Raw genomic sequence first — 12,056 nt, 5'->3', positions numbered from 1 at the left:
AAGTAATGAATTTGTTGTTTTATTGAGGTGGGACATATGGGTGACCTTATTACGCACAATAAGTATCTCCTCTTCATTTCCTACAATTTCTAGATACTCTGTCTGTCTTTCCATCAATCTATATGACTCTCCTTTGGCACGGCCTTATGCTATTCGTTATCTGAACATTAAAAATAAAAAACCTGTTTCTTTCACAAGTTGAATTTTAAAAGCACTGTCAAAGTGACCAGACCATTAAAGAAAAATCTGGTTACCAAACTGAATGTGTTCTGTGGCAAAACTCTAATGCCCCGTACACACTATCGGAATTTCCAATGGAAAAAGTCATCGGAAATTCCCACCGTGTGTATGCCCCATCGGAGTAATTCCATCGGAAATTCCGATGAATTCTATCGGAGTTTACATAGAGAACATGTTCTCTTTTCCTCAAATGGAATTCCGATGTGAATTTGGTCAGACAAAGGTCCGATCGTGTGTATAGGGCATTACTCTCAGGCCTCGTACACACGACCGAGTTTCTCGGCAAAAAACAGCAAGAAACTTGCTGGGAGATATTTTTTTGCCAAGGAAACCGGTCGTGTGTACATTTTCGTCGAGGAAACTGTCGAGAAACTCGACGAGCCAAAAAGAGAGCAAGTTCTCTATTTCCTCGACGGGAATGGAGAAACTTGCCTTGTCGAGTTCCTCGACAGCCTAACAAGGAACTTGACGAGGAAAACGATGTGTTTCGCCCGTCGAGTTCCTCGATCGTGTGTACGAGGCCTCAGAACTGGATAGACAGAAATACAAATTGGCCTTGTATGTGTTTTAACTGTGAATTTTGCTGCTGCTTGGAGTTTTAACTTTAACTGGTACCCAAAATAAAAAAAAAATTACAGGCCAATAACTCTAAAAACTGGATACAAGAATGTTTGAATTTTTTTAACAGCTATCAGGCCTGAAATTTGACCTAAATATTCAAGTCTCTTCTGGATGATAGATATTCTCCACCTGTGTAAAATTATTGGATACTGTCAGCTAATATATTCATGGGCACCATCATTTATACCTACATATCTCCAAAGATGGTAGGGTATGGTATTTTTACACTCTCCCTTATTTTCACAAAGGAACTGTTTCCCTGGAGATTTGCCAATGATTAAGTATTACGAGCTGGCACATTTTAAACAAATCCTCACCTGGATTATCCCCAGTGAATGCAACTACAGGACAATCACAATTAAATCCGAATCGCTGGATGAAATATGTAGAAACCGTTCCCTGGAGGTAAAGAAAAATGCACCGAAAGTTATTGTGACATATATTTTGACATACAGTATATTTTAAATTTTGAAAACATTTTAGGTAAAACAGCTGTTTTCAGATTGTGACGGTGGATTGTTTCCTCTGGTCAGGTACGCAAGAATGAAAGCCTAGGAATTTGCCAGCTTTGGTCTCTAGCTAAATTCTATCCTACACAGAGGCATTTTGCCAATGAGGCCATTATTATTACTAATAATATAAAAAAAGGGGAGGCAGGAATAAAAGGGGGGGGTTAGAAAAAGAGGAAAAAGAGCAAAGAATGACAAGGGAAGGAAGAAAGGAACAGAATCTACATAAGAGCCCAATAGTGTCCCCAGATAGAGGAACCAAGCAACACCAGCCGATTCCTAGTGCCCTGGTTTAACACCAAGTGTGTTCCTACTGTATATGAAAGGCTTTCTTTCAGGGGGAACTTGGTGTCACTCAGTTCCACCATCTCTGGCTCAGACCCTTGGGGGGAGGGCTGCTTACCACAATCACTTGTAAACACAGAAGTCCAGTTTCTGTGTTTACAAGTGACAGCTCTGCACTCTGTGAGTAACCGCCCTGAACCCCCTGCACTCTGTAAGTAATGCTATCCTGGTATTTAATGCCCCTTTAAGGCCCTCCTACTGTTCGTGAAATTTGACTGACCACACCAACTATTTGATGTGATTTGGAGGGTTTGTGTGGGTTTTGGGGGGTCGTGGTTGAGTTCCAGCACCTATTGTTTGAGAACAAAAAGCCCTGCCTATACATATTTTTTGCTCACCAACTGTGGGTGAAATGACGCAGTCTATATTTACTACACACAGGCCCAGATTCTCGTCTCTCGGCGTAAATTTCCGCGGGCGTAACGTATCTCGTTTATGTTATGCCGCCGCAAGTTTTACGGGCAAGTGCTTTATTCACAAAGAACTTGCCTGTAAAGTTGCGGCGGCGTAGCGTAAATCCTCCGGCGCAAGCCCGCCTAATTCAAATGATCCGGGTAGGGGGCGTGGATCATTTAAATTAGGCGCGTTCCCACGCCGATCGTACAGCGCATGCGCCATCCCTAAAATTTCCCGACGTGCATTGCGCTAAATGATGTCCCAAGGACGTCATTGGTTTCGACGTTAACGTAAATGGCGTCCAGCGCCATTCACGGACGACTTACGCAAACAACGTAAATTTTTTAATTTTGACGCGGGAACGACGGCCATACTTAACATTGGTTGCCCCTCATATAGCAGGGGCAACTTTATGCGTCGCAAATCTAACGTAAAGGTCGTATCTTCACTGCGTCGACCGCGCGTCTGTTCGGGAATTTGTGTATTTTGCTAATTTGCCGACTCAATCGGGAAAACGACGGCAACACCTAGCGGCGAAAAAAAAATAGCATTTAAGATCCGACAGCGTAAGAGCCTTACGCCTGTCAGATCTAATGGTTACCTATGCGTAACTGATTCTAAGGCCCCGTACACACGACCAAACATGTATGCTGAAACTGGTCCGCGGGCCAGTTTCAGCATACATGTTCGGTCGTGTGTAGGCGCGAGCGGGCCGAATTCCAGCAAACATTTGCCCGCCGGGCCTTTTCCCAGCGGGCAAATATTCCTGGACGTGTTTTAAAACCGTCCGCTGGAATCCTGCCCGCTCGGACATGTACGGTCGTCAGTACAGACCTACCGTACATGTCCGAGCGCCCGCCGTCCCTCGCATGCGTCGAATGACTTCGACGCATGCGTGGAAGCCTTTAAATGGCAGGCCTGCCCACGTCGCCGCGGCGACGACGCGGACACGCCCCGCGTAGTGTTTACGCGCGGACTTCTGTACGATGGTTAGTACAACCATCGTACAGAAGCCCTCTGGCAGGCATGTACGGTGAAAACGGTCCGACGGACCGCTTTCATCGTACATGTTTGCTCGTGTGTACCGGGCCTTAGAATCAGTCGCATAGATACGACGGCCCAGATTAGGACTTACGACGGCGCACATGGCGTTGCGCCGTCGTAATCCCTTTCAGAATCTGGGCCACAATATTTTGTTGGTTTAATAAAACTCAATTACGCTGCGCATTCCATTGACAGTGGTCTGTGGAAAGGACCCCCGGACTAATTGTTTTTAAATTGTGAGACAACAATGTCTGTTGTTCATGACTATGGTGAAGGTTTTGGCTATTGAGCATGGGGAGGGGGGAGTAGAATTTTATTTATGTATTCAAAAGGTTTGTATTTTTGTAATAAAGAGGTTCCCCCTGCATTTCTTTGGTAATTATCTGCTGGTCTAAGTCACATGGGGAGGGATTAACCGCTATTCTCTCTGGGGTCTATCCCAGGGAATGTTGCTCTGTGGACCCATGTCGTGCTGAGATTTAAAAAATCACAAACTTAGCTTCACTAAACTCCCTCCTTGGCTACAGTGCTACACAGGACACAGTGCCATCACTTTCCATGGCATCCATCTTTGCTAAGGGGTGTAGTCAAAATGCTCCATCTTCCTCTGACAGAGGACCTTGATCCCTCCTATTGGCCGACTAGGAGTAGTGACATTGCAAACACACCCTCAGTCATACTGGGTACAGCAGCAAGATCTGACGGTAGTTCTCAGGGAGTAGGACGTTTGTAAACCTCCAACTGTCCATATGGCATCAGGCAAAAATCTGTAGGCTTGACAGAGGAAGAATGTCAGCACTCTGCATATTTGTACTGCAGATGAAGGACCAGCCAAGATAAGATTTAGTGGACTATGGGTATGCTCTCGGTAGACATGTGGGGTGGGTGAGGCTAGAAACCAGCATAAATGTAGAGGCTTGATTGGGCACCCTGTCTGCTAAGTCTGTTGGTCAGCCATTTAAGGGCTACTCTTACAAACTAAATGCGTTTTAAGCCTCGTACACACGACCGAGTTTCTCTGCAAAAACCAGCAAGAAACTTGCTGGGATTTTTTTTTTTTGCCGAGGAAACCTGGCGTGTGTAAATTTTTCGACGAGGAAACTGTCGAGGATCCCGTCGAGCCAAAAAGAGAGCATGTCTTCTTTTTCCTCGACGGATGGAGAAACTTGCCTTGTCGAGTTCCTCGATAGCCTAACAAGGAACTCGACGAGGTCCTGTGTACGAGGCTTAAGACAGTGGTGCTGGGGACCACTGTCTCCTGACAAATTAAATCAGAGATAAGACAAGAGGTTGTCAGGGATGAGCACATGGGGCTTGAGTGCAAACGTTCAAAAAACACTGTTACAGAAAATAAAGGGGTTTATTTATTTTATACAAAACTTTTTTTTGTTTTTTTTGGGTTAACTTTTTAACTATTGCTATCACAAGAAATGAACAACATCCCTTGTGACAGACTGAGCCAAGACAGGTGCTCTTTGTGGACAGATCTGAGGTCTATTAGACACCAGATCTCTCCTCTGGATTTTAATGCAGCCAATCAGACACAGATCGGTCTGATCAGCTGCTTTCCTTGGATGCCCCATTGTAAGCCTCTGGGTGACATCATCACCCATGCATTGCAGCTGTTGCCTTTAATCTCTCCTCTATACAGAAGCTGCTGACTGGGGAGATCATGTGACCAGCCTTCAGAATAGGTAAGTATACACCTTTCCGAGTAGTTAGCATAGGGATTTCAGTTGGGATGGGAGCAAGTTTAAGCATAGATTGTTTTTGACTGGACTTCCACTTTAAATACACACACCTTGTGTGATGGAAGTACTAAAATTCCTATTTTTGTGTTATGTTCCTTTTCTCCTGAGCTACTCAAATGTTGCATTTCTTTGATGATATAGTTTATTTGTTTTTATTTATTTTTATTTTCTTTATCTATATAAGATACATACTACAAGTGTTATATTCCTTAACCACTTAAGACCCGGACCTTTAGGCAGCTAAAGGACCCGGCCCAGGTTCTGCGATTCGGCACTGCGTCACTTTAACAGACAATTGCGCGTTCGTGCGACGTGGCTCCCAAACAAAATTGGCGTCCTTTTTTTCCCACAAATAGAGCTTTCTTTTGGTGGTATTTGATCACCTCTGCGGTTTTTATTTTTTGCACTATAAACAAAAATAGAGTGACAATTTTGAAAAAAATTCAATATTTTTTACTTTTTGCTATAATAAATATCCCCCAAAAATATATTAAAAAAAAAATAATTTTCCTCAGTTTAGGCCGATATGTATTCTTCTACCTATTTTTGGTAAAAAAATGGCAATAAGAGTTTATCGGTTGGTTTGCGCAAAATTTATAGCGTTTACAAAATAGGGGATAGTTTTATTGCATTTTTATTATTTAATTTTTTTTACTACTAATGGCGGCGATCAGCGTTTTTTTTTTTTCGTGACTGCGACATCATGGCGGACACTTCGGACAATTTTGACACATTTTTGGGACCATTGTCATTTTCACAGCAAAAAATGCATTTAAAATGCATTGTTTACTGTGAAAATGACAATTGCAGTTTGGGAGTTAACCACAGGGGGTGCTGTAGGGGTAATGTGTGACCTGAAGTGTGTTTACAACTGTAGGGGGGTGTGGCTGTAGGTGTGACGTCATCGATTGTGTCCCCCTATAAAAGGGATCACACGATCGATGACGGAGCCACAGTGAAGAACGGGGAAGCTGTGTTTACACACAGCTGTCCCCGTTCTTCAGCTCCGGGGACCGATCGCCGGACTCCAGCGGCGATCAGGTTTCCGCGGGTCCCGGAGCTTCGGAGCGGGTCGCGGGCGCGCACCCGTGACCCACGGCTGGACAATAGCACAGCACGTACCTGTACGTGCATGTGCCCAGCCGTGCCATTCTGCCGACGTATATGTGCAGGAGGCGGTCCTTAAGTGGTTAAACGTCTATAGGGATAAAAAGTGGGATTTCACTCCTGTACTATAAGTCATGGGTACAAACATGTGGAAAAGGCCTCTGAAAAACCCATCTACGCTCGCACCGACACCAGACCTTGCTGGCCCTCTGAAAAGTGATCGCTCTTCAGAGGGCAGGTGACAGGCAGATAGGAGAGATAGAAGTGCGACTGCAGAAAAATGACCCCGTGGTCCATGGAGTATGCCCCCCCCCCTTCTTTTTTTCTTGTCGACATATCACCACCTCTTTTAACCACTCCCCTACCCGCCCATTGTCATATGACGTCCACAGATGGCATCTCCCGTGCTGAGCTTCGCGGCCGCCTGGGGGGCGCGCGGCATCGCTCGGGACCCGGTGCCCGGCGGTCTGGGATGTCCGTCGGACACCCGCGATTGCCCACGATCACGGCAGGACAGTGGATCTGTGTGTGTAAACACACAGATCCACGGTCGTGTCAGTTGTGGAGACCGATGTGTGTACCCAGTACAGAGGAACAGACATCGGTCTCCTCCCCTTGTGAGTCCCCTCCCCCTACAGTTAAAATCACCCACTAGGGAACGCATTTAACCCCCTAGTGAGTGTTAACCCCTTCCCTGCCAGTGAGATTTACACAGTAATCAGTGCAGTTGTATAGCACTAATCGCTTTATAAATGTGAATGGTCCCAAACATGTGTGAAAAGTGGGCGCTATGTTGTCCGCCACAATGTGACGGTCACAATAGTTTTGGTGTAAAAAAGTGAAATGTTTGTTAATTTTGTGGCAACTAGTGTGATTTTGGATAAAAAGTTTAATTGTAGTTAAAAAACAAAACAGTGAAGATGCGCCCACGCTGAGCCCTGGCCACGTGACATCGCAGACCTTCCTGGGCTTGAACCCAGAGTCAAATGCATGCAGGGCAGGCACCCTAGCCCTGAGCTAAACCTGCTCCAAAGGTATAGCACTTCTCCGGGTAATTATAACATGTAATTCTATTGCGCAATCTATAAACTGACAGTACTTGTCCTGGCTGGGAATACCTGGAGGATCACAATCCCGCCCCTTGCTTGTGATTGGAGAAATCATAAATCCTGCCTCTTGTGTCCAATCGCAAGCTGATTTTTGGAAAGGGAAGGTGTCCCTGAATGCTAGTGTTAAAATGTGGTCATCCTAGCGGTGTGTCACTCCGATCGTGGTATGGAGCCTCTGACAGAGGCTTCTTACCACATGATCAGCTGTGACCAATCACAGCTGATCATCGCGTAAACCAGGAAGTGCCAGTTAGCGGCTTTCCTTTGTTTACGCTGACAGAGAGAGCTGATCTGCCGCTCTCCCTGTTGGGGGGGGGGGGTCTGTGCTGATAATCCGCACATTGATTATCAGCACAGCCCCCATGAAAAGGTGCCCATCAGCTGCCAATCAGTGCCCATAGCCAGCCTGTCCCCCCTCTATAAACGCCTGTCAGTGCCCCTAAAACTGCCAATCAGTGCCAACAACAGTGCCAATCAGCAGAAAGGGGGTGAAAGCGCCTGGTATTGAAGTGGTTAAGCTTAGTTGGGAATAGGCTAAACTTCCACTGTCAGTATGACATGTGAACAAGGCCTTAACCACTTAAGACCCGGACCAAAATGCAGCTAAAGGACCTTGCCCCTTTTTGCGATTCGGCACTGCGTCGCTTTAACTGACAATTGCGCGGTCGTGCGACGTGGCTCCCAAACAAAATTGGCGTCCTTTTTTCCCACAAATAGAGCTTTCTTTTGGTGGTATTTGATCACCTCTGCGGTTTTTATTTTTTGCGCTATAAACAAAAATAGAGCGACAAATTTGAAAAAAATGCTATATTTTTTACTTTTTGCTATAATAAATATCCCCCAAAAATATATAAAAAAAAAAAAATCCTCAGTTTAGGCCGATATGTATTCTTCTACCTATTCCGCAATAAGCGTTTATCGGTTGGTTTGCGCAAAATTTATAGCGTTTACAAAATAGGGGATAGTTTTATTGCATTTTTATAAAAAAAAAATTTTGGCGCGATCAGCGATTTTTTTCGTGACTGCGACATCATGGCGGACACTTCGGACAGATTTGACACATTTTTGAGACCATTGTCATTTTCACAGCAAAAAATGCATTTAAAATGCATTGTTTATTGTGAAAATGACAATTGTAGTTTGGGAGTTAACCACAAGGGGGCGCTAAAGGTTAACTGTAACTAACTGTAGGGGGGTGTGGCTGTAGGTGTGACATCATCTATAAAAGGGAACACACGATCGATGACGCCACCACAGTGAAGAACGGGGAAGCTGTGTTTACACACAGCTCTCCCCGTTCTTCAGCTCCAGAGACCGAACGCACGACTCCAGTGGCGATCGTGTCCGCGGGTCCCGGTCACGGAGCTTCGGACCGGGTCGCCCATGACCCACGGCTGGGCGCTAGCAGAGGACGTACCTGTACGTGCATGTGCCCAGCCGTGCCATTCTGCCGACGTAAATGTGCAGGAGGCGGTCCTTAAGTGAAACGACAGATATAATGTTTTAAAGACACAGTACATATCAGCTTGAAAGGAGACAAAGAGCTATTCAGGTGTCATTCTTTCTCAAGCTCGTCACTTCCAAACCACCCCTCCTCCCCCTTCTTCCTTGCTTCACTTATGTCCATAAATTACTTTGAAGAGAAAAACCCTTGCAGAGTTGAGAATGAAACCCTGTGCCTGGACATTCCACAATGGACTCTCATGCCTGTACGACACGTGGACTTGCAAGGAGAACGTGTGCAGCATGCCAATAATAAACCCACAGGAAGACCCTTATATGGACTGGACTATATGAATTAACCAATCAGTGTGTTCATGTGAATGATGTCATGTTGTTTATGAAGCTATAGGAAATAAAAGATTTGGTCTCTTTATGGCTGAACGTTAGAAGGTGAAGATGTAGACTTTTTTCTCTTTCTGGTCTGCATGTTTCACTATTATGATTTGGGTCAAACGGCAGAAATGGGGTTCGCCCTGAGGTTGTATCAGGGGTCAATCATTATCACTTGCACAGCCATTCACTGGGAAGGTAAGTGTACTGCTGTTTCAACACCCCCCACCTCTCCAAACCTCTCGTTTTACAATATATACACATATACTTTCATCTGGGCTTGGGGAGGAAGGTGCAAACCTACCAGTACAGTGCTTGATGAAACAACTGGCCCTAGCTTCTCTCTGAGGCCGGGTGCACAGGCTTCAAGACACTTCTCATTCCAAGTCTTGTCATGAATGTCTAATAAATTCATTCCAGAACCTGAAAAAAACAGAGGCACATTTAATTAGAGAGTAGCAGAATTAGAGGGTAAACAGAATTTACAGCAATAATAACTCTGGTTTAAAAAAAAAAAAATTCTACTCAAGTATGCATTCTTAAAGGAGAAGTTTGGAGTTTAAGGTGTTGTAAAGGTTGTTGTTTTAATAACAACCCTGTTATACTTACCTCCTCTGTGCAAGGGTTTTGCACAGAGTGGCCCCAATCCACCTCTTTTGAGGTCCCCCAACGGCTTTCCTGGCTCCTCCCTGCATCGAGTGACCCCTCGGAGACCCACATTCTAAGGGGATACCCGTGCGGGCACGCTCCACAGTCCTGCTGCTGCGTCCATTGACACAGACAGCAGGATCACTGAGAGGTAGGATTAGATGTCAATCAGGTAGCTGGGATGATCCCGACAATATGGTCAAGATTCTTCCAGAGCCTGGAGCAGCTTGTGGGAGTTTCACCGCTCCAGGATATTTACCTCTCCCAAGGTCAGCTGTCTCCACAGTCAAGCAGGGTGCTGGCTCTGTTTGCAACAGACATAATGGAAAAAATAAATAGCTGGATAGCCACACTCCAAATAGTCACCTTTATTGAAAAATTAAAATCAAGGCATCAAAGGTAGGTACAGACTAACTGCACAGCCGCTGACATGTTTCACAAGAGACACGGTGCTTAGTCATAGCTCCTGGAGCACCATGTGTGGTTCAGGAGCTCATAGAGCAGTGGTTCTCAACTCCTGTCCTCAGGACCCACTAATAGACCAGATTTTAAGTATGGTTAACCCCTTGATCGTCCCTAGTGTTAACCCCTTCTCTGCCAGTGTCAAAAGTGTACGATCTGCCTGCCATAATGTTGCAGTCCCGATAAAAGATAACCTCCATTACTAGTAGAAAATAATAATAATAAAAATGCCATAATTCTTTCTCCTATTTTGTAGACGATATGGGCCAGATTCACAAAGAATTGCCCTGGCGCAGCGTATCAGAGAATCGCTACGCGGCCGTATCTTACCTGGCGGAATTTCGAATCCAGGAAGATTTTGCGCCGTAAGTTGCGGCGTAGTGTATTTTTCGGCGCGTATTTCAAATTGGGCGGGTAGGGGGCGTTATTCATTTAAATGAAGCGCGTCCCCGCGCCGATTGAAATGCGCATGCTCCGTTTTGAAATTTCCCGCCGTGCTTTGCGCGAAATGACGTCGCACCGACCTCATTTTTTGAACGTAGACATGAGTTACGTCCTTTCCTATTCCTGGACGACTTACGCAAAAAAAAAAAAATTAAAAATTCGACGCGGGAACGACGGCCAAACTTTAACATGGCAAGTCTATCTATACGCCACAAAATAGCAGCTTTAACTATACGCCGGGTAAAGCCGACTAGAGACGACGTAAGAGAATGCGACGGCCGAGCGTACCTTCGTGGATCGACGGAAAAAGCTAATTAGCATACCCGACGCGTAAAACGATGCAAACTCCACCCAGCGGGCGCCGAAGTATTGCACCTAGAATCCGAAGACGTACGAAGCCGTACGCCTGTCGGATCGAAGCCAGAAGCCGTCGTATCTTGGTTTGAGGATTCAAACTAAAGATACGATGCGGCAAATTGAAAAGTACGCCGGTGTATCAGTAGATACGCCGGCGTACTCTCACTGTGAATCTGGCCCTATAACTTTTGCGCAAACCAATCCAATATACGCTTATTGCAATTTTTTTTCACCAAAAATATGTAGAATACATGTTGGTCTAAACTGAGCCACAAAAAAAAAAAAAAACGCAGAGGTGATCAAATACCACCAAAAGAAAGCTCTATTTGGGGGGGGGGGGGGGAGGACCACATTTTTGTTTGGGTACAGCGTTTCACGATTCCGCAATTGTCAGTTAAAGCGACGCAGTGCCAATTTGTAAAAAGTACTCTGGTCAGGAAGGGGGTAAAATCTTCCAGGGCTGAAGCGGTTAAAGTGTTACTAAAGGTAAAAAAAAAATTAAGTTAAAATACTATACATGTTATTTTTTTTTCTTGTGTGCCACATAACAAGCCGCTTGCTATAGGGGCACACAGTGTATGTTCGCTCCTGAGCTCTTTGGGCCTGATCCACAAAAGGGATACGCCGGCGTATCCCTGTTTCTATCTATGGAACTGATCCACAGAATCAGTTTCTCATAGATAGGCAGAAGATCCGACATGTGTAAGGGACTTACACTGTCGGATCTTAGGATGCAGTACCGCAGCCGCTGCTGGGGGCATTTCTCGTCGAAATCCAGCGTCAGGTATGCAAATTAGCACTTACGGAGATCCACAAAGCTTTTACGCTTCGTTTTTTCTCCGTAAGTATTAGTTTGCCGTCGCAAAATTAGGGCTGCTTTTACAAAGTGTAAACTGTTTACACCTTGTAAAAGTAGACCCTTCTATCCCGCGTCGCTGTAATTTTTAAAAAAAAAAAAAAAATTTCCCGCCGCAACTCGTTTTTTTACGCCAGTCGCGATTCTCAAAACCCGGCGCACCGTAAAACCGCGCAAAGCACGTCTGGAAAATAACGTCGGGAGCATGCGCAGTACGTCCGGCGCGGGAGCGCGCCTAATTTAAATGGGACTCGCCCTATTAGATTAGGAACGCCTTGCGCCGGACGGATTTAAGTTACACCGCTCAAAATTTCTAGGTAAGTGCTTTGTGGAT

General features: G+C 45.3%; 1 protein-coding gene across 1 annotated transcript in view; it reads right to left on the bottom strand.

Moving 5' to 3' along the window:
- XYLB (xylulokinase) overlaps positions 1-12,056 on the bottom strand; it is a 208,994-nt gene that overhangs the window by 155,110 nt on the left and 41,828 nt on the right. The window contains exons 9-10 of the mRNA XM_040352754.1: positions 9,260-9,378; positions 1,179-1,260 (exon numbers count right to left, since the gene is read on the bottom strand). Coding sequence (XP_040208688.1) covers positions 1,179-1,260; positions 9,260-9,378 — 201 coding nt within the window. The remainder of the gene's footprint in view (positions 1-1,178; positions 1,261-9,259; positions 9,379-12,056) is intronic.

Source organism: Rana temporaria, chromosome 5 (assembly GCF_905171775.1).
Source record: "Rana temporaria chromosome 5, aRanTem1.1, whole genome shotgun sequence".
Taxonomy (NCBI): Eukaryota; Metazoa; Chordata; class Amphibia; order Anura; family Ranidae; genus Rana; species Rana temporaria.
Note: the sequence above shows the minus strand (reverse complement) of the source record. Positions and strands in the feature narration are given on the sequence as shown.